The sequence below is a fragment of the Perissodus microlepis genome, chromosome 7, assembly GCF_051167445.1.
Source record: "Perissodus microlepis isolate ML-2025 ecotype Zambia chromosome 7, ASM5116744v1, whole genome shotgun sequence".
Lineage (NCBI taxonomy): Eukaryota > Metazoa > Chordata > Actinopteri > Cichliformes > Cichlidae > Perissodus > Perissodus microlepis.
In genome coordinates this window covers 8,298,559-8,319,945 of record NC_140467.1, presented here as the reverse complement: position 1 = coordinate 8,319,945, position 21,387 = coordinate 8,298,559, and the positions used below count along the sequence as shown (strand labels likewise).

The following is a 21,387-nucleotide window of genomic DNA, read 5'->3' as shown; positions in this document are numbered from 1 at the left end:
GCTATACTACGTGTCCATTATAAGTCTTTATTTTCTTCTGTTAGTCAACTTCCCTCTGTTTCAAAGGTAGGAAGCGATTGGAAAGGAATCTAAAATTAAAGGGGGAAAAAAAAAAAAAAGCCCTCATAACAAGAAAACAAGGCTTATAATTTATTTATTTACATACATACAAAATCCAAATAACTCACTAACATGTTGCTTTCTTTTTACAGTTTGATTCTTGACGTGAATAAACAGAAGGCAGTACATTTGTTATACAAATGCAAAATAAAAACAAACACCATGAACTTTGACAGAAGCCCCTTAAGCAGCTCTGTGTTCCACAAACAGGAGTTGAGAAAAAGAAATCATTAAGGCAAGGGCAGGGACACAGGCCAAAGCAAGGGGGGGATTCTGAAAAATGCTTTTTCTGTAGTGATGACAGGTTACAGATATTAAGGAGAATTTACTGAGCAAAAAAAACAAGCATCCAAATAACATCTTCCAACACGAGGGTGTTTTTGTTTTTTTTGAAGTACACCCTCCCTCTCAAATATACCAGTAAATTTACAACATACATAGAAAGTTTAAAAAAAAAAATCAAAAAAAAAATCACCCATTTTCAGACATATACTGGCGCAGTTTCACACTGTTGTGTAACATTGTGTTTCTCTTATGACAGCAGAAGAGCCAGGCGTATTTTTATCCGTCAGGCTCGGTCTGCCTTTGACATCAAACAGCCAAAACCATTGACATAAGAAAAGACAACACTGGAATCTCAGATAATACATTTACATCACCCTCTGGTGAACGATTAGAAATAAAAGTAAGAAAAGTACTCTCCCATCACACAGTCACGGTTTGAAACATTTGTAGTTCACACATTATTTTGACACAAGTTTTTTTTTTTGACACTTCTTTCCTCCATTTCTGCTGAGGACGTTAACTCGACAGTCATGTTGTTCAGAGCAGCTTGCCCTTCAAGATTCTGTGCAAACATTCAATGCATATCGATACAGTAAACATTTTATATATTTATATATGTGTTATATTTATATATCTCTATTGAACGCGACTTTCCGCAAATTGTGGCAGTACTGTGTCACACGCGCGCACACACACACACACGCATACGCACGCACATTTTGTCCTGCAGACAAAATAAGACACAATGACAACTGCACTGCTTTAACTTTTCCAATATATATATATATATATATTTTTTTAAGAGAATGCACGACACCTTCCACCTAGTTACCTTTATTCAGTCACTGCACATGTTAAATATCACATTATTTACAAACTTATCTAAAAAGTCAAAATCTGCTGAAAAGTGACCTTTCTGGAAATGTAGATGCACTTAGTAATTAAAAACCACAGCCCTGAAGAGTTCAAAAAACACAACAGCAGAGGCATCGCTCGTTTTTGTCAGCAATTCAGTCGACAAACTTAGGATCAGGTGGGCTTTGAGTACCATCTAAAGGAACTTTGGATGAAGACTGAATGTTCAGATCGTAATTTCTTACATCATGCCTTAGCACCAGTATTACAGAGGAATAAATATCCCTGCGTTAGGTCCAGTACTTATCTCTGTGCATGCTCCAAGGCCACTAAAACGTTCGCAAAACAAACATTGCATACCCCATAAACAAGTGGACAAGTGTGCAAAACCATCTAAAACTTAATAATCGTCACCAATAATAAAAAAAGCTTCTTTTTTTTTTTTTAATCCTCTCTCATCTGTTGAGAACATACTAACTAAAATCTGACCTTTGGTTTATGTCAAAGGTCAGGCCTTGACCCCCCCTCTAATGACCCAGCCACAGACGATGACAGTAACACACCTACATCCTAATCCAAGCTACGTAGACAGACCCAAGGCTTTCGAGAATATTAACGTTGCATTCAGTGTTACTATTCAAGGACCAAACTATTACACGGATCCATGGTTTACCCACTGGGCCCAGCTCCTCTCCGCTCCCTCAAGATGTAGCAGCTCCCCAGTTCTCCAAGACCAAAAAAGTGCTTTCCTGTCCAGAGCAACAAATAAACTTACTACTTCAACTTGAAAGTTCTGTGAGAGAAATCCAAGGGGTTAAAGACTGAGATCAAGGCGAGTGCTCCTGTTATTAATAAAGCTGTCTAAGGAGAAAAAGGTTGGCAGTATTCTCCGTTGTGCGTAACTATGTGCAAGTCTGCTTCTTTTTTCCCCCGTGTTCAGTTTTTAGTTTCCTTTAAAAAGCAAAAATCAAATTAGGGGTGTTTGCAAATGCTACTTATTTTGCAACAACCGATAGTGTGCTATTGTCTGCCTGACAGTGATGAGGTGTGCACGTAAAATCTATCGGCGGCTGTCGTTACATGTGTCAAGCGCCATATTTAACAGCACGAACATCCCTAATTTAATTTTGGAAGCCTGACAGATTAACATGTGGGACAGGAAAGCACCCAGAGGTCCTGACAGTTTGTTGCAGGGTAGAATGAGGGACACGAAGAAGAGGAGTCCAGCAAGATGTGATAATGCCCCCTACTTTCTCTTCTCTCCAGGAACATTTCACTTTTTTGGGGGGTGGAGGTAGGGAGACCTGGACTCAGGCGGGTTGTGTCTGAGGTCAGAGTTTTCAGCACGACTCTTCGAGGGCGTTAACGACCTGCTCCAGGATATCAGGGCAGTAGTCTGCAATCTGCTGGAGAACAGAGTTGGCATATTCCTGCAGCTCTCCGCTCTCCTTCTCACACACCTCTAGCTCCCGCTCCAACTGCAGGAGAAAGGGCAGGAATAGCTTTTTAATAGCATTTCTACACAGCCATCAGCACAATTCACAAAAAGGTGCATGTTTAGGTATATCTGAGGTTAAAAGAGGGTTCTTAAACAACACACAGCTGCATCTACTCCATTCCTCTTTTGTCTGTGATCAGTTTTCCCTGCTGCACCTTTTCCATTTCCTTCATGTTAAGTCATGTTACTGCACTGGAATTGTGTTTGTTTGTCTCTTGAACCGATTCCCTGATTTCCTCTTTGAATTGCCTCGCCACCAATAAAATCTCTCCAAAAGCATATTTTTAATGCTCCCCCAAAATAAAGCTTAATATGTATCAAAGAAGCTGCTCAGAGATGAATGTCACGATGACTTAGAGTTTCTTCATTACCTGTTCGGTGCTCATTTTCTGGAGGTCCTCCTCCCAGTCTTCAGGGTCGCTGTGGTGGTAGTGAGCGGGCGGCGTGAGCTGGCTGAGGATGCTGGGGTCTCGATCGTGGCAGAGGTCTGTCAGGTGGGCGATGTAAAGTTTGAGCTTACTGCGGTTCTGGGACAGGGCTAGAAGAGGGGGTATCATCTGCAAGATGCGAGGAAGAAGAAGTGAGAAAGGCGATTCGAAGGAAATGGCACGAAAAAAAAAATTAAACGATAAAATTTACCCCGGTTTAAACGGTTGAAGAGAATGAAAGGAACCAAGCACGAGACACCACTTGTGTTTAAAAACAAAGAAAGCATAAGCCTTGACATGCATGCACATCACCAGCTCATATGACAGCCAAAATTCCTGCTAAACCCCTAAAGCTAGAAAAGTGGTTCTCAAATAGTGTTTCAAGCCATGCTGAGGTGCAGCGAGCCGAGCCCTAATCTGCCCCGCGATTTTATGACGATTGGTTAGAGTAGCAAAGCACTGTACATAATATAAATAATAATGATAGCACATTATAGCAGAGCCCAGTACATCTGAGCAATTTCTACATGTTTGATTTATAACAGCTAGTCATGACAAATAAGTAGAGCAAACTAACCACTAACAAAGGAGAAAAACGGTCAGCAGACAGTATCATTAAAGCCTGAGTGAATGGTGCCCAGTGAGCCAAGAGAGGCACTTAGAAACAAAACATCCCTTCTGAGAGAAGCTTGGCTGTGCCATAAGAGTCTGGGCGGGGTTTTTTTTGGTGTGTCTTTGGCATTTAAAAAAAGAAAGCCACTCTGACAGAGTACAGATTTGTGCAGCTAAACAAAGTGTCCTACAAAGCAACTAACTAAACCACTGATTAGATCAAGTTTAAAGCCATTATCCAACACCTGTTTGTCTGAGCCAAACGTCAGAAGCCAATCATTAGCATCAGAGCAGTGACATGCAAAGCTAAGCTGCTTTCGTTTGAAGTGATGACACTCTGGGCTCGCACACGCACACACACACACTGAATTCCCCACCCATAAAAAAAAAAAAAAAAAAAGCTGTATATGAATGCTGAAGCACAGGATGAGTTTGTGAGGAGAGATGTGCATCAAAAGCACCCCACAGAGAAATGGAAGACAAGCAAACATGCCAATGGAGCAACGGCTTTTCATACAAGCTCACCCTTCTGAACAAAATGGCTGAGAGAGAGGGGAGGGGGTGGGCAAAAGGTTGGCTACGCCCAGATACCCTCCTCGTCATCCTGTTAGCCACAAGGTAAGCCAATTGCAGCATTAGGAAGGAACATCTGGTTAGTGTGCAAAACAGACAAGAAAAGTAGCAGCAGAAAACTTCCATGTCCGAGTTTTAGAGAGCAAGCCGTGAGTTCAACCTTACTTACAGACGTGGCCACAAATCGACTGAAGAAAAATTTAGCAAAGCGGTTTATGGCGGTTAAGAAAACTACCTGATCTGGAGAGGGTTTGTGATTCGTTTGGTCAGGTGCAGTCTTCAGATGGTCATCCTCGTAGTTGTCGGCCATCAGCTTCATCCTGTTCTGGGTCTGCAAATTGTTAAAAACATCCAACTAAGATGAAGTGGAAATCGTAATTATGGCCAAGGTTTTATAGCTAACTGCTGAAATCTTGGGAGTACAGCCTGAAAACAAATTGTTAACAGTAGAAATCTAATCTTACTTCATCATTTAATGAACACTGCCTGGCTCAGTTTTCACCACTGTGCACAGACGTCATTTGCATGTTATTGTACACACGCACAGATGCGTGTGAGCAAATGAGTCTGATTTACCATCTAAGACGACACAGTTTCTCTTGCTATTCACACTCATTGAATTCCTCTCCCTAGATCATCTCAGATTTGTCCCAAGAAATTCCAAAGATTCAGATGATGGAGATGCGACATCAACTCACGCTATGCAGGGTTTGATAAAACAGGCAAGTTCAACATGGACAGGCTCCAACAGGCATTTTCAGACTGGCATATAAAAAGAAACCAGTTTGGTTGACAGTGTGTGTTCAGTTTAACCTGTAGTTATTTCAGTTTTTGCCAAATTAAAAGTAAAATTTTTAAAGATATCTGCTCCTCACAGGTAGAAACACTACAAGCATATGCAAGCACAGTGAAGATTAGACAGGAATGTGGGGAGACAGAATTCTTTCTCAACTCTAACCCGAGCTGCTGCATTTCAACCGTTTGGCATATGGTCATCTGGCACTGGCATCCCAAGCATGTGATTTTAAAGACTACTTAACAGATTGAACTAAGATGAGCTCTAACGTGCACATCTGCTCAGTAATTATTAATGCCACAGTGCTTTTAGTGTGAAAGTCAGAGCTAAGTATGAGTTGACTGTGTTCCAGTAGTAGTAGTAGTGAAAGAAAGGTAGAGCCATTCACTTTAACTAACAATACATGGTAACACCTGTTTCTTTGTGCTTAAAAACACAGCTGCAGCACATTCTAGACATAGACAGTTTTACTCCTAATCCATCATTTTCATAGAGCTTTTACTTTTTATTTAAAGAAAAGATCAAAATTATTCCCCCATCAGTCCTGTGAGGATTTATTTTCCTGCATATAGCAGCTGTAAACCTGGAAAAACTTCTGGTACCAGCGTTACATCTTTCACTCCATCACCCTCTCTCTGTGAACACCATCAGCCCCCTCCTCACCTGCTGCTTGAGCTGCTGCACCAGTCTGTCTTTCTCCCGCTTCAGCTGAGCCACTTCGTCCTGGGTCTTCTTCTTCTTAGAGGATGACAACTCCAGTAGTGCAATGTTAGCGTCTTTCTCGCTAATAGCCGCCAACAGCGCCTCCTGCCTGTTAGGTGGAGAGGTAACAATGTGGCATTTACCCACAAAAGTAAATAGCTCGATTATCATTTATTATTCATTGCACAACATTAGCCTGCCATCTGGGAAAAGCCAGAATTGGATGACATTTTACAAGATTAAGGCAGTGATCAATAATCCAGAGTCTATGCAATCCCACTGTGTGTGTGTGTGTGTGTCTCTTACTTCATCTCCAGCACCTCCTCCAGGTGTTTCCTGCGCTCGGCTCTCAGGGTTGTGAGGTGAGCCTCTTTCTCACACAGAGACTGCTGAGTGGAGGCCAACTTAGCCCTCATGGACTCAAGCTCCTGCTTCACCTTCTCCATGGCCCCCAGCAGCTCCTCCATCTGGGAACACCGACACACACACACAAACAGCTCAATGATGATTGGAGTGGATTACCTGAAATCCACCAGGGAAAAGGATGGGGCTTTTTTTTTTTCCAGAAAAGACACTCTGGATGATTTGTCAGTCTCTTATAAGAGGGAGGGACAGCAGAATTCACGTGGTCTGATGGGAAGGACTAGGGATCAAGACTGGATTTCATTTACCTGTTATTTAATTTAAACAGGCACTACAGTTATTCCTTATTAAACATTTACTTAATCACAACAGACTGAACAGGGGAATTAATGAATAATTCATGCTCGAAGTAAAAATGTACTTGGCTTTGGATTTCATTAAAGTGAAAACTTTAATGAGTATCGTTTTAAAAGCAAACAGCAGGTAAACAAAGGCGCATAAATTACATGGGCTGGAAACAACACCAACACGTTTCACACACATGCAGTCCCTCCAACAATTACTAAAACTTGACACATGTATCCTGTGCAGGGTTGTTGCGTGAGACTGCATGAACTGTAGAGGTGTTGCTTTTATTGTGTCCACCCCCTGTAAGGAGTCGCTGCTCACTGACACATACTGGGCTCATACCTTAGACCACTTAAAGTTGGCGAGGTTGGACTCATGCATTGCTTTGAGTGAGTGCTTCTGAGAGGCGGTGTGTAGCGGAGGAAAAAAAAACAAGAGAAAACGACAAGCAGAGATGAAAGAAGAGGAAGCAAGAGGAGGGACAGGCAGAGAGGGAGAGAAAGGATGAGCGACAGCACAGTGGCAGCAGAAAAAGGCGACAGAGGAAGAACTGCAGTTTCTTTTAACCGTGCGGTGCTGGCTCATAAATATTGCTTTGCTATATTTGTGTGTTTGTGTACCTGTTTCTCCTGAAGTGACCTGGCAGCCTCCTCCTGTGCGAGCACCATCTCTCGCTCAGCAGTGATTTGAACGCTCTCTCTCAAGGCCTCCTCCAGCTCCTCTATGCGCTCTGTCTTTTGGCGTAAAGTGTCCTTCACAGTAGAAGGAAGAAGATTTCAGATTTGCCCAGTTGTACCCTGACTGAGAAAGGCAGTAGCATTCCTACAGAATTTGCACAGTGCAGATCATCCACAGGCAAGCCTCACCTTCACCTGCTGGGAGTTCTCAGACAGGTTGTCTTCCCTCTTCCTGGCTTCCTCCATAAGTCGAGCATTCCTGCTCTTCTCCACCTGCTCTTTGTGCTTCAGTGATGCCACCTTCTTCGACTGATCCTTCATTTGCCTACAGGAAGTCAGTTACATTAGATATTCTATTTGGAGCAAGAGGACAAATCAGACCTCATTTTGGGCTCCAGTTCCTCTAACAGTGAAAATGTGTTTTACACACAAGTGAACAGCAAGCATTTTCAAGATATAGCTCTGTATTTTACCACACTGAGCTTACGGATGCGTGACACAGATGGCTTATCCATAAATAAATAAAGGAACTCATGCAAATAAAGTCATGGGACCAAAAACAAATATTGTATATTAGGTATGTGCTTGATGACTCAGACATTCCCACGTTACAATTTCTAGGTCATTAATTGTTGTACACCAAGTAAATGTAGTTGATTCAAATATGGACATAAAGAGGTATAATTTGCCATTTTAAACAAACATTCACAATCTTACAGACTTGCTTGGGTGAGATTTCAGGCATCATTTTGACTTTGAGTGAAAAAACAAACAAACAAACCCAAAAACAATAAAGCAAAAAAGGAAAAATGAGCCTGAGCAGAAGTAAGAAAAAGACAACTGCTTGCAGCTCCGCAGGAAATTTAGGAAGAGAGAGAGAAAAATGTGTCAAGGTGAGGAGGAGAGAAAAGCATTGTCACTAACCTTGAGGCCAAACTGGCGGGGTGGGAAATTTCCAATGAAAAGACAAGAAAGCAGTAAAGAGAAAAGCAGACTCAGACTAAGAGAATAAGCAAACATGGAGAACAAGACAGAAGGGGTGGCACTCATAAAATATCAGCTCACGGATTATGCAGCATCTTTTCTGGATCTAACAAGGTCATGTTACACAAAATAATAATAAAACAATTGCAGGAACATGAAAAGAAGCTGCCTGTTGCTGAGCATGTCAACACTGAAACAAACCACCTCACAAAACCTCAAACACCAGCTTTCAAAGCACTCCTGCCAGGATGTCAAATGGCAGAAAGCCAATTTAGACTGCTTTTAATGTGCCAGCCACAACAGTCTCTACAGCAATACCACGTCAGATGTTTACATCGCATGTGACGAACAAAGGTCAGAAGTCCCGGAGACAAACTGTGGACCTACATTATACCTCATTAAATGCTTGTTATACACATTTATATGGTGCATCCACCCTTGAATAGCCACCACATGTACACATGGACACTGACAAGATCCACAAACCCACCTCTCCAGCTCACTGATCTTTTTGTCTTTGTCATTTTTCTCATTCTCCATTTCTCTGAGTATCTCCAGGAGGCGGTCCACTTCAGCTTGAGCTTTCCCAGAATCCTCTCTGTGGCGGGCCACTTCCTGTTCGAGGTTCCTAATGCGCTCAGCCAGCTCAGTGTTGGCTTGAGCTTCCAATGCTGCATTCTGAGCCTGATGGAGAACAAAGGCTGTAGTTTAGACATCTCAGGCCATGTGAGGTGCTTGAAGCTTTATTTAATGTATTTGTATTTAATACGTATTTAATGTATTTCTCACTCTCTTAAGTTGATTCTCCAGTTTGAGGCACTCTTCCTTCTTCTGTTCCAAGGCAATCTCAAAACTCTTGAGTCTGGAGTCTTTCTTCAGCCCTGAGGAGGCCAGGGAGGATGCGTGCTCCTTTAGGTCCAACAGAGAGGTCTGTGTGCATACACACACACACACACACACACACACACACACACACACGCACACATACACACACGTAAAGGTGAATCCATTCCAGCTTTAACTAACAGAGCATCAGACTGAGAAGACATTAACACCAATGCAGGCATCCATGACTCAGTGCAAAGTTAGGACTAACGGGGGGGGGGGGGACAAAAAAAAAATGATGCCCGTGTCTGACAGCACTGTTTTACTATATTAATAGAATCACAGTAAACAAGAGTTTGCCTGTGTGGTTTTTTTTGCATATGTGTCTCACCTCTCTGTCTGACAGGTCTCCCTGCAGTAAGCTCAACCTTTCCTTCAACTCTTTCAGCTCCTTTTTGGTACATTCAAGCTCCTCCGTCTTCTCCCGGTCGTCTCTATCTCTCTGCTCTTTTAGACGCTCGATGATCCGCTCCTATAAAGAGGTGGAGGAAAGAATCAAGCAAGATTCTTATACAGATTATCAACCAACATTTGTTTATTAATACAGATGGACTAATACAAGTCTGCAGAAATTAATCCACCTTTTCTGCAAGAGACTCCTCCAGTGTTGTGAGAGCAGTGTCAGTATTGGAAGTGTCAGCCTGCAAAGACTTTACTCTCTCCTTCAGGCTGCTCATCTGCTTCTCCTTGTCCCTCAGCTGTTCCTGCAGGTTCTCGATCTGCAGTGAAAACACAAGTAACCATCAATAAAATTGATCTTGCGTTGGACACATATTGCCATTTCAAAAACAAGATTGCACTATTCTCTGTTAAAGTCACCTTCTTCTGAAGCACATTGATCTTGCGCTCCTTAACCTCCAGCATATCCTTAAGGTCGTGGATTTCCCCATTGAGGGTTCCCTTCTCCTCTGACATTTCTTGTATCTGCTTGCTCTTTTTATTCAAAGTTGCTTCCTTCTCTTCCAAACGCAGGCGCAAGGCATCCACCTAGATAGACAAGATGGGTTAGCAGTTTACGGACACGAACTACAGACGTGTCCTGCTACAAGTTAAAAATGAGTGTGGACAAAAGCAAAGATTTAAACTTCTGAGGAAGATTTCAGAGCGGTGTTGTGTTTCTGAGATAAAAATACTATTATTTTACTATTTCCATGTCATTGTTTATTCAGTACCTATGTTTTGAGATACGAGATGTGCCTGTTTATCCAGATTAAAAAAAAAAGTCAAGCTTGGTTCAGGAAAGAAAAAAAAAAAAAAAAAAAAGAAGCTGCACAGTCACCCAGTTAAATTATGCAATCGGTGTGAATGGTTATGAGTCCGGTGTGTAAAGGCCTCTACAGTCTATACCAGGGGTCAGCAACCTTTAACACCCAAAGAGCCATTTGGACCCGGTTTCTACGGAAAAGAAAACACTGGGAGCCGCAAATACTTTTTGACATCTAAAATGAAGACAACACTGTGTATATTGGTTTTTTACCTTTATGCTTTGTATGACTATAGTGTGTTGCTTATGAAATCCATGAAGTGCTACGGAGAAAATTTAATTTTATTTATGTAATGAACACATTTTCAACCCTTAAAAAATAATAACAACAAAGAAAGTCATACAGTTGAAGGTCTCTTTTAAATGAATTAAAAAGCTGAACTCAAATTATCCATGTAGCAAACAAAAACAGTGAGCCGTCATCCTTATATCACCTTCTGGGCTATCGGAGTGTAGCGGAGCCTTGACCAGAATTTTAAAAAAATAATTGGAAAAAAGCACTATGCTCCTAAAAAAATTACAAATAAATATTTTCAAAGTATCTGCATAATATTTATTTTACCTGGTTAATGTGCTTTGCGGGGCGTGGCCCGCAGTGCCGCTGCGGGAGAGGCAGACGTACCTGAGTGGCATCCACAATCACGCTTCACCAGCTTGTTCTCTCTGCTGTTGTTTGTATGTGTCGGGCTGTGAGCTGCAAAGCTACAGCCGGCTGCGTGTGTGAAAAGTGGTCAATAAAGAGATGCTGAAGAGCATGTTCATGTAAACATCGTTCTGCTCCTGAACCTCTGCGCACAGCTTCTGCTGTACGATCGGGACTGTACAAAGTCACTTTCATCTTTACGCAGGACTGTAAGCTGTTATCTGTGAGGCGTGAGCGGTGTTTGTTTTTAACATAGTTCATGGTGGAGAATAGCTGTTCACATACGTATGTGGATCCGAAGATCGACACTCCACAAATTAGGCATACTGGTAGGCCACTCTCGTCAGAAGTAAATACAAATGAATCTGCCCAGGCATCATTAAATGTTGTATTTTCTTCAGATATTTTTCTTTTCTTACATTTCTCCATACTTGGCCTACCTGGGGCTGAAGGTCTCGGTAAATGCACGTCGTTTCGGTGGGTATACCGGCTTCCACGAGTGTGACGCTTATTTTGAGCGACGAAAAATAATAAAATATAACTTTATTTTTATATTTCAAGATCAGAATAATCTTCCAATTTAGAACTACAAGTTTTAAAAAAAGAACTAACACAAATAAAATACACTTCAGTTAAATACTTATAATTTATTTTTCCAAACCATGCAGAGCCGCAATATAAGGACTAAAGAGCCGCATACAGCTCCGGAGCCGCAGGTTGCCGACCCCTGGTCTATACCAATACAGTGGGTGAGAAAGTATGGATACTCTACCTCCGTCTGTAAGATGGCAGCCCGCTGCTCTTTGGCAGTGAGGGATTCCTTGAGGACTTCAATGTGTTGCTTGCTGTCTGAGAACTGGTTGGTAAGCGTCTCCAGTTTTGTCTGCAAACCGAGCAGCTCGGTGTCCTTCCTGGAGAGGTCCTGCTTCACCTGCTCCATCTGAAAAAAGATTAGCCCGAGTGCAGAAAGAAAGAGGAAGGGTTGGACAAATTGTAAAATGGTAAATTGATTCTTATATAGCGTCTTTCTATTGGCAGAGCACTCAAAGCACTGTATACAACGTGGCTCACTCACCCATTCACACAATGACTTTCTATCTACCAATCACAGAGATTCAAGTTGGGATTAGTCTCTTGCCCAAGGACACTTGGCATGCAGATCAAACCACCAACCTTCTGATCAGTATATGGCTAGCTCTACCTCCCGAGCTACAGCTACCGTGAGAAAAAGGTAGTTTCTAGGGTTTTATGTGTGAAGAATTATCACACAGTCTCTGACCTTGTTCTTCATGAACTTGGTGTGACTGCGGTAAACCTCCATCTGCTTCATCTCTTCTTGACGCTCTTCACAGCTCAGAAGTCCATTCGATTTCAGCATTAGCAGCTCCTCCTCCATGTCCCTGAGGCTCCGCTCCATTGAGTTGATTTTTGCATCCTGGAGTTGATGGAAAAAGGTTATCACCAATAGCATGTTGTCACCAATACACTATAAACACACACACGTTTCTCTATCTAAATGTTCACCTTCATGTCAATGACAGTTTGTAGGGCCTTAGTTTTGGTGGACTCTGGAGTTCCTTCGTACCGACGGTGCAGCTCCTGCTGTGTCAGATGTAAAACACGGTTGATGAATATCAATATCTTACCAATCAAACCAAATATGATGGAAAGCCTTAAAAGTAATGCATGCCAAAATTAATAAACTGGAGATTACCTCTCTCAGAGCAGTGATCTCCCTGTCTCTCTGGTCCAGCAAACTCTCAAGGTGATGCCTGTGCATTTCTGCATCAGCCAGTCTCCTTGTCCTCTCCTGGTCCTCCTCTGATGCCTTGGCAGATGGTCCTAACACAGCAAAGATAACAACTTGTTACAATTCTGATGTATGTAAAAAGACTATTATGAAGTCTAGATGTTTACAACAGCCAACTGTGTTTAACTCTCAGAGACAAACAAAGAAACAAAAGCACACAATTGTTTAGCAGGTAAGGATATCTGAGGATAGACTCTGCACATCTACTATAAAAGAAAACCAAACAAACAAAGCACACAACATTGAACCTAATGGGCAGTGTAATTTAACTTACTGAACCCCTAAAGCCTTAAAAACCTGCCATCCTAAAAAAAAAAAAAATCATAGCAGGGTCTGCGAATGCTGAGGGAAGTAGTGTGCAGAGGTCACCAACTTTCTGCAGAGTCAGTCACTACAAACCTCCAAACTTCATGCGGCATTCAGATTAGCTCAAGCTTCATGGAATGGGTTTTCATGGCCAAGCAGCTGCATCTAAGCCTTATATCACCAAATGCAGTGCTATAATGCACGCCGCCATTGGACTCTAGGGCAGTGGAGATGTGTTCTCTGAAGTGATGAATCACGCTTCTCCGTCTGGCAATCTGATGGTCTGGGTTTGTGGATGCCAGGGGAACGGTACTTGTCTGACTGTATTGTGCCAAGTGTAAAGTTTGGTGGAAGGGGTATTATGGCATGGGGTTATATTTTAGGAGATGGGCTCTGTTGCAGCATGATTCCACAGCAGTACACAAACCAAGGTGCCAAAAGACACAGATGAGCGAGTTTGGTGTGGAAGAACTTGACTGGCCTTCAGAGTCCTGACCTAAACCCGAGAGAACACCTTTGGGATAAATCAGAGCGGAGACCTCAGTGTTTGACCTCACAAATGCGCTTCTGGAAGAACGGTCAAAAATTCCCATAAACACACTCCTAAACCTTCTGGAAAGTATTCCCAGAAGAGTTGAAGCTGTCATAGCTGCAAAGGGTGTGCTGACATCATATCGTATGAACAAGATCGTATGTGTTTGAAAGCAGACAAGTGAATGTTTTTGGCAATATAGTGTAGTTTCTGGCTCTAAAAACAAGCACCAAAGGTAGAAGTGCCTTAAACCTGCCTATCTATTCTATCCCTCCAAGCAAATTCCCCCTTAAATATTTCCCTTGTAATTACTGTCATCTATTAGACTCAAAAGGGAGGATAAAGCAGGATATGAGTTGCTAACCTGTGAACATACAGTCATCTTCAGATTCGCCGCCTCACTCATGTCCAGTTTAAAAACAAGATGACGCTCAGTTCGAAGACTTCCCAACAGAACTTTGTAACTTTGTTAAGCAACAGGTGACATTATGGAGGTGACATCCATCTTTTACATAGAGTCTGAGTGTTTCACCGCACCTGTTATAGGACACCAACCGTTCTGGGGACTGGCCTGAGTGTTTATATTGTGCAAAAAAAAAAATCTAGTTATGATTGCCCTGTTAAAATGAGCCCAGAGTGAGTACATATGTGACAGGAGTTTAAAAGAAAGCCCCAAAACTGCTGAGGGTTCAAAGGGTTTAAGCTTTTTCTGGAAGGAGTTTTAGGTTTCTTTTAATTTCATGTACCTTTGGGTTCTTCAGATTTCATGTCCTTTGTATTTACACCCTAGGGAAGATGGCATGCAATTACTTTTTAAAAACACCTGAGCACAGGCTTGGAGTGTCTTTAAGCTCCTGCTTGAGTTTAAAGGAGAAATCATGTCTAGAAAATGGAGCAGTGAATGCCACAATTGACCTACAGCTGTGTGAGCATTAAAGGAGCTGAGGAAAATAGGCTGGGACACAGTGATAACCTGAGACCTACTGAGTAATAAAATGTTAATGGATGAATATGGTTGGCCTAGAGTTTCAAACAGTTTATTTGTTTCCTAGTGAACCCTATACATGAACCAGAAGACATGCAACAAACAGCTAAACAGTCATTAATAATCAATCAACTGTAAACTTCATTAAACTATTTTGATTTTTCCTGCTTAAACCCACCTTTGCTCTGCAGCATTTCCAGTAGTTTCTTGATGGACTCATCTCTGGCTGCCAGGGTCTGCTTCTGTGTGTCAATCCTCAGCTCCATCTCCTCCAGGGTCTTCCGAAGAAGGAAGAGCTCTTTGGCCTGCCTCTCATGCTCACCCTGTAGCCGTCGGTAGTTCTCCTCTGTAGGTTCGGATGTCAGGGCCAGGTCCCTTCCTTGACTAGCAGGATCTTGCTGGAGCAGCTGGTTCAGGTCCCTCTGGATCCTTAGCTCATCTTGGAGAGCCTGAACAGTCATCTGGAGATGCTAGGGACAGAGGAGAGACGCACATATAACTGCTGACAATTACTGGTTCTACTCTTTGTTCTCTAGCCTTTATTGCAAGGCTATTTATATGACAAGGGAGACGAGGTGAAAATTTTATTGATTTTATGAATGATGCACGGGCTACTTTCTGGGAATGGCTCCTGGTAGAGTATTGCGTTGCATCCAGCCAAACAAAAACTAATCATAACTGAAAATTTAGCACCCCCACAACTTATAGATCCAAAACATGGAGGCTTTCTGAGCATTGTTGCAATTCATGGCCAGAGAGATGCAAGTGGTGAAACACAATAAGCCCCGTATAGTATTGCATTGTTTGTGGCATCTGACGCCACAGACTCTTGGCAGAGTTGCTGTGAGACAGTAACACAAGGCTGTGTTACACTCTGGTCTGAACCAGCTGCGAGCATTTTCAGATGACAGAACAAAGAGAGAAGTCAGTGTCTGCCTCCCTTCGTATCTCTCCATCCTCCAGCTCCCGCACCCCCTCCCTTTCCTTCCTTTGTTATTCCCTCCTTCTCCTTCCACCAGTAGTCTACACTCCTTCTCTACCTCCCTCTGATACTCTCACCTCTCTTCTCACTAACCATCCCTTTCCATCACCCTCTCCACCCCGTGACTAAGGCTGACTCACTGCTGTGACTGCACCGATCCACCCCCCCCGACACAACAGACGCACACACATGGGGAGATGCATGTACGGACAAGAACTGACACACACACACACACACCTCCCTTCCTCAGCCCCCATATTCTCACTCTCTTCTGCGAAAAGACAAGAGTTAGGTGTCTGAAAGAGCACAAAACATTGCGGTTATATGATGCACTTTCTAAATTGATATAACAAGAAGTCAACACATCATCTACAGCTTATCTTCCACACTGGATATTGTGATACAAACATTTTTTGTAACTTAACTCTGTGGCACCGGCATCACCACATCCAATAAATTAAACATCTTTGGCAAATCTCACAAAAAAAGCAGCGTTTAATCAATGTGGCAAGGAATCATTAACAAGAAATAACTGGTGATTATTTGATTATTATCTGACTTAATGTAGGGGATGAAGATGGTCAATTCACACTACTACATCTGGCAGTATATAACATTAATATTACAACAGCAAACAAAACAGAGGAAGAACAAAGCAGAGGAAGACTGGCCTGTGGTATGAATTGGGAAACACTGTGTTCAAATTCAAAGTAATCCATTTCAATATATGCATAAAAATGTAGACATCTGCTTAAACAGCTTTACGTGAAACTTAAACAAATGCCCTCCAATGAGGACCTGAAGGGAGGCAGCTTACTCTTACAGACAAAAAGCAAGTAGCAATAATTTAAATCATATGCTTTTAAAAGCAAGACAGGTTTCAAGTTATAGTTAAGTAGCATTCCTCTCATTTTTCTGCAAGCTGAAAATCATTCACACCACCTACACCTCACAATTTTTAAAAGCGAGAACTAATTAAAAATATCCATGGTTAAATTTCTGGCAGTTTATTTTCTCAACAAAACTAAAATCATATTCAGTCAACCTTTTTTTAGTTACTCTCTGGTCACCTCCTTAAAATGGCTCCACCTGCCCACTTTAAGAACCACCAACGTAAAGTTATCTTTAGGCCTAAGACTAAGAGCTAGGCAAGTAGTAGTTAGGGTTAAGGTTATAGTAAGTAAATGTAATAATAAGCGTAAGTTAATGCAAAGAGTCAGTACACTGCTGTGTGCATGTTTGCGTGTCCATGCTTTCCATTGCACGTGTGCCAGTGTGGGAGGCGAAGGCAGACATACAAGAGCAGACATCTTTAAATTAAAGCACTCGCTGATTACGCAGTGCTAGTCAGGCATTACTGGGAATTAGTCCAGAGTGTGATTCTGTGACTCAGCAGGAGTGAAAACAGCAAATTATACAGGTCTGCCCACCCATTAAGAACCACAGTGAAACAAAGACGATGCCTCTTCATTAACGAAACCCAATTTGCACGAGCCCAACAACCTACCGTAGAGTATTTAAAAAGACCTTATCTGCACTTATCCAATTACACTTTTAGATTTTAAACAATAGAACCATCCTATGCGAAGTTTGTCGACACTACACTTATTTATTAAGAAAGAGGGAGTCGAGACAGAGCACAAAACAGAAATACCTGCTTGGATGAACTCCTATTTAACGGTGCCAAAATATGTCCGGTGTATTGCTATATACTCAGTTTTAACAGGTGTAGGTCACAAAGGTGTGATTGCTTCACTAAAATGTTGACAAAAAATTTAAAAAGAGAGATTTGATAAAATCTTCAAATTGCATCTATGCTGTATGTGATGATTAGTGCTTAGTTAAACATCTAAACACTAATCATTACATACTGCATAGACGCAGTATTAGTAAATTGTAAATTGCACTATTTGCAAAGCCCTCCTTTATTATTGCTACCTTTTGTAATGTTCTCATCTCTTTTTTTTTTTCCTCGCACATTTTTCATCCTGTTCCTCAGATGAGACTTCCACCCTCTTTCATCTAAAATGCACAAGCATATAGCTGAATATAAGGGGATTAACTAGATGCTCAAAAACTGTCACTAACCTATGCAGAGAGAGAACAAAAAGAGAAAAGCATTTGTACTAAAGCGGACACACTGCTTGAAATGCTTTTTTCCCCCCCTCCTCAAACATGTTAAGCTCTGGAAGTTTGGCAAATCTATCCAGACTGAGAGACATCATATGATGAAATTAGAGGGAAGAAACCCCAAAACAAAAAAAACAAAACAGAGGCTAAAAGTCTATTTATGCATTAAGCAACGCTCACCTGTGCTTCATCTTGAATAACACGATACTGTTCCTTCCAGACGGCGATCTTGGATGCCTCATCTTTCCTGAGAGCTCGCTCCTTTTTTAATTCTGGACTCCAGAAGGTCTTAATAGAGTTCATGGAGGAGCTGAGTTTGCTTTCCTTAACTTCCACTTCTCGCCGCAGCATCTCATTCTCCCGCAGAACCTGAGAACGCAGGATAAATGGTAGGTACATGACAACCCAACATATGACCGGTGAATGCCATAAATTAACCTCTTCATCAAAATTTCAGAATTGAGAAAATCGTGGGAAAAAACTGGCAAAGTACCTCTTTGAGTTGGGCCTGCAGGTCAAGTATGGTATTGTCCCTTGCCTGCCTTAGAGAATGGGGCACTGTGGAGGCCATGTGGTGATCTCCAAAAGCTAGGGCATCTCCAGCCATCATGCCTGCTGGTAGCACAGCATTGGCAGGCACTGTGGTGGAGATATTAGGAGTACTTGCTGCTACAACTCCACTGCTGCTACCTCTCGACCCATAAGTCACCCTCTGTCTCCCCATGGTGGTCACTGTGCCACCAGTTTTGGGAAGGTGGTCACCTCCCATGGCGACCTCATTGTCACTCAGGTACATTGGTCCTGAGGTGGCATACGCAGCATTGAGGGACTGGATGTTCTCCATTGAAAGGGTCTTGCCTCCTGCTCCTCCAGGACCTCCCCCACTGCCTCCAGTGCTGTTGGTACGCCGGTGCCCCATCCGAGGAGAACGGGGGAGCCGAGGGGAACGGCCAGATCCCTGATTACCAGTACCACTTCCATCTCTTCCTCCGCTATGGTTTGTATCCCCTCTACCAACAGAGCGAGCACTACCGTACATTTTTGACTAAATAGAAGGGAGGCACTACCAAATCTGAAGAACAACCCTTAGTATCTGGTTATATCGTCGCAGATTGTGAGGTTGTGAATTTCACTAGTGTTAGAGATCCAGCTTAAACTGGTGAGCACAATGTTCATGATACAACAGAGGTCTGAAACACTCCACTCTCAGGGGTTGCTGATGCTAACAGACCTCAAAGATAAACTATCCACTGTTACAAATGAGGACATCAATCTGCAAAGAAAACACAATTGTTCCCAGTTAACTGCATAGCAACAACACACAAAATAACACATGAATAAAACAACTGAATGCATGCAAAACTGAAAACAGAGTACCAGTACAGACTGAAGGTTTCACTGTCTTAACTGAATACCTTCCTGCAGTACAGACAGTTACGCAACTGTACACAGTCATGTCTAAGAAGAAAATTCTTCTAGTGAAGGGTCCTTTGGAGCAAAATCTTTGCTCTAATCTACTTGAGGCCAAAGGTACAAGTGACTGTAGGTTAGCTTTCAACAAAATGTTAATCTTCAAACAAGTACTTTCAGCTCACAACCATATAATTTGCACATATAGTCTAATGTTACAAGGTTTTGGTAGTAGTGTAATGTGTCTAAGTATTCTGACGTGTGTGTGTGTGTGTGTGTATACACACACACACACACACACACACACACACACGTATATATGTCCACCACAGACATTTATCTTGAGTGTGTTTGGCCTTGCTAACTGCTAATGTCACGTTAACACGCCGGCTAACAGTAAAGCATGACACTTGTACCTCAATGACGCTTTAACCCCGTTTGTTAGCTTCAGAGTTTTATATTCCATTGTGTATTTTGCCACCAGAATAAACGCTGGCTCTCCGATTCATTCTTCTAATTTGCTATCGCTATGGATTAAAACTAGCAAGGGAGGGAAGGAGGGGACTGTCCATGCTGGACATTGTGGGGGGAAAAAAAATGTCTGAGCGTGAAAATTTGTATACAAACGGAAATAACAGTTTGTCAGATAGCTGGGTAGATGTTTAATGTGACAAGTTAATCGTAAGTGTCGTCAAAATGTGACACGTTTAACAGGAATCAAAGCTTTTTTCCCTTTTTTTTTGCACAATCCCATCGACTCCGTATGGTGTCTGCTTTGGAGACACCCATATCAAACCATATCCATTTTCCTTCTCCTCAGCTCAACGGTTTTTCATTTCAAGCTACGGTTATTCATTCACCGGTTTACATATATGTAGCTGTGATACTGCTAAATACAAAAGAAAGGGAAATACGTCAAATGCACAAACGCTTAACGTTAGCTAGCCGTTACATATGGAGGCTAGTATATCCAATTTATGTGGTCAAGAAGAACCTTTTTTTCTCGCTAACACAATAGCCACAGAGGAGAAAAACCCTCCGAACAAACTACCTTTGTCGTTGTCTGGTAGAAGCCAAATCCTTGCTAATAGTGGATCCTCTGTCAAAAATAAGTCAGCTGCAAAAATCGTTCATTTTACGTTAATTCCTCGATAAATGTCTATCAGATTTTCCCATCTTTTCACCAGCAGTACCAGCGGCTCAGGAGAGCCAGGGCGCCTCAGTGACGTCAAGCCTCCTGCGCGCGTTCACGGCGGCCTTCCTCGCCACGCTTGGATTTTAAAAGCGCGGTCACGATTCTACGTTAGAAGGAGGGGACGTGGACAGCAAGAAATTTACCGACATCTCGAAAAATACAAAGCTTTAAATGAACATAAGGACAGAAGTCAGAGGTGAGGGGAGTATTTTGAACTTAAATGCAATGAACAATCACATAATAATAAGAAAAAGTAGTTTACCACCATTTGATAAAGAATCTGTCCTCCTGATATTAACAACAAGTATTATTCAGATATGAAGGTATGATGGGGTGATGATAAACAGAGCATTTTCATTTCGAGTGAAATTTATGAAAGCAAATACATGTGGTAGGTTTAGGCAGTAATCACCAGCAGGGGGCAGGGCATACCTGCAGGAAATGTTTTAATAAAGAAACGTTAATAAAAAAGAAAACTGCAACTCTTCAATTCATCTTACCCATTATGGTTAAAAAATTAAATATAGCACTTTATAGGCTGCTATTGCAACAAAAGACTAGTGATCAGACTGTTTCTTTCTTTATCAAAAGAGATGTTTAGGACAATGTAAATGGTAAATGTATAGATAGAATATTACAACTTCATTTACGTATAGAGCTTATACTGTTTATATTATTTTGCAAAATGTTTTGAAAAGTCTTGCAGGTCATAACCATTTTAGTGAGAATAAAATCCCTTAAAACAGAATACTTTGTGGGTTTATATTCCCCCCAAAATTACCTGGAATGTCCCCAGGAAATATCGTGTGATGTCTCTTTTAGCTCACGTACAAACGTGACCACAAAAGCTGAAACAAATCTCTATTATAACTATACTTATTACTACATATTTAGGAATATAGGCTAATTTATACAAGAACAATATAAAAGGAACTATTAAATATAGTAGCAACTAGAAGTATGAAAGTGTGTGGGATAAGTCATGTTTTTCTGTGTACTAAAAC

General features: G+C 41.8%; 1 protein-coding gene across 6 annotated transcripts; it reads right to left on the bottom strand.

Annotated features, from left to right (window-relative positions):
• Window positions 1–137: 137 nt before the first annotated feature.
• Window positions 138–20,433, bottom strand: LOC146382491 (ELKS/Rab6-interacting/CAST family member 1-like). Of its 6 annotated transcripts, none has more exons than XM_084933152.1 (21): window positions 20,240–20,433; window positions 18,272–19,051; window positions 17,959–18,147; window positions 14,845–15,136; window positions 12,748–12,875; window positions 12,558–12,635; window positions 12,313–12,468; window positions 11,806–11,973; window positions 9,946–10,113; window positions 9,708–9,845; window positions 9,458–9,598; window positions 9,031–9,171; window positions 8,732–8,925; window positions 8,182–8,193; window positions 7,447–7,582; window positions 7,201–7,332; window positions 6,176–6,336; window positions 5,831–5,978; window positions 4,607–4,702; window positions 3,130–3,315; window positions 138–2,738 (listed from the first exon to the last, which is right to left on the bottom strand). In XM_084933152.1, the coding sequence occupies exons 2-21, from the start codon at window positions 18,815–18,817 to the stop codon at window positions 2,601–2,603; spliced, it is 3,348 nt and encodes a 1,115-aa protein (XP_084789278.1). In that variant the 5' UTR covers window positions 18,818–19,051; window positions 20,240–20,433; the 3' UTR covers window positions 138–2,600. The 6 variants fall into 6 exon arrangements, 4 of the variants coding, with proteins under 4 accessions (XP_084789278.1, XP_084789279.1, XP_084789280.1 ...); XM_084933153.1 differs by having other exon boundaries at window positions 12,558–12,632; XR_014800649.1 differs by lacking the exon at window positions 138–2,738 and adding an exon at window positions 4,324–4,402 and having other exon boundaries at window positions 3,201–3,315.
• Window positions 20,434–21,387: the final 954 nt, after the last annotated feature.

Coding starts and splice junctions, on each gene's coding strand:
- LOC146382491 (XM_084933152.1), bottom strand. CDS start 18,817: ATGTACGGTAGTGCTCGCTCTGTTGGTAGAGGGGATACAAACCATAGC. Junction 12,469..12,557: donor AAACTGTCATTGACATGAAG/GTGAACATTTAG, acceptor CATCAACTCCAG/GATGCAAAAATCAACTCAAT. Junction 4,703..5,830: donor TGCAGCAGCTCAAGCAGCAG/GTGAGGAGGGGG, acceptor AACAATTTGCAG/ACCCAGAACAGGATGAAGCT.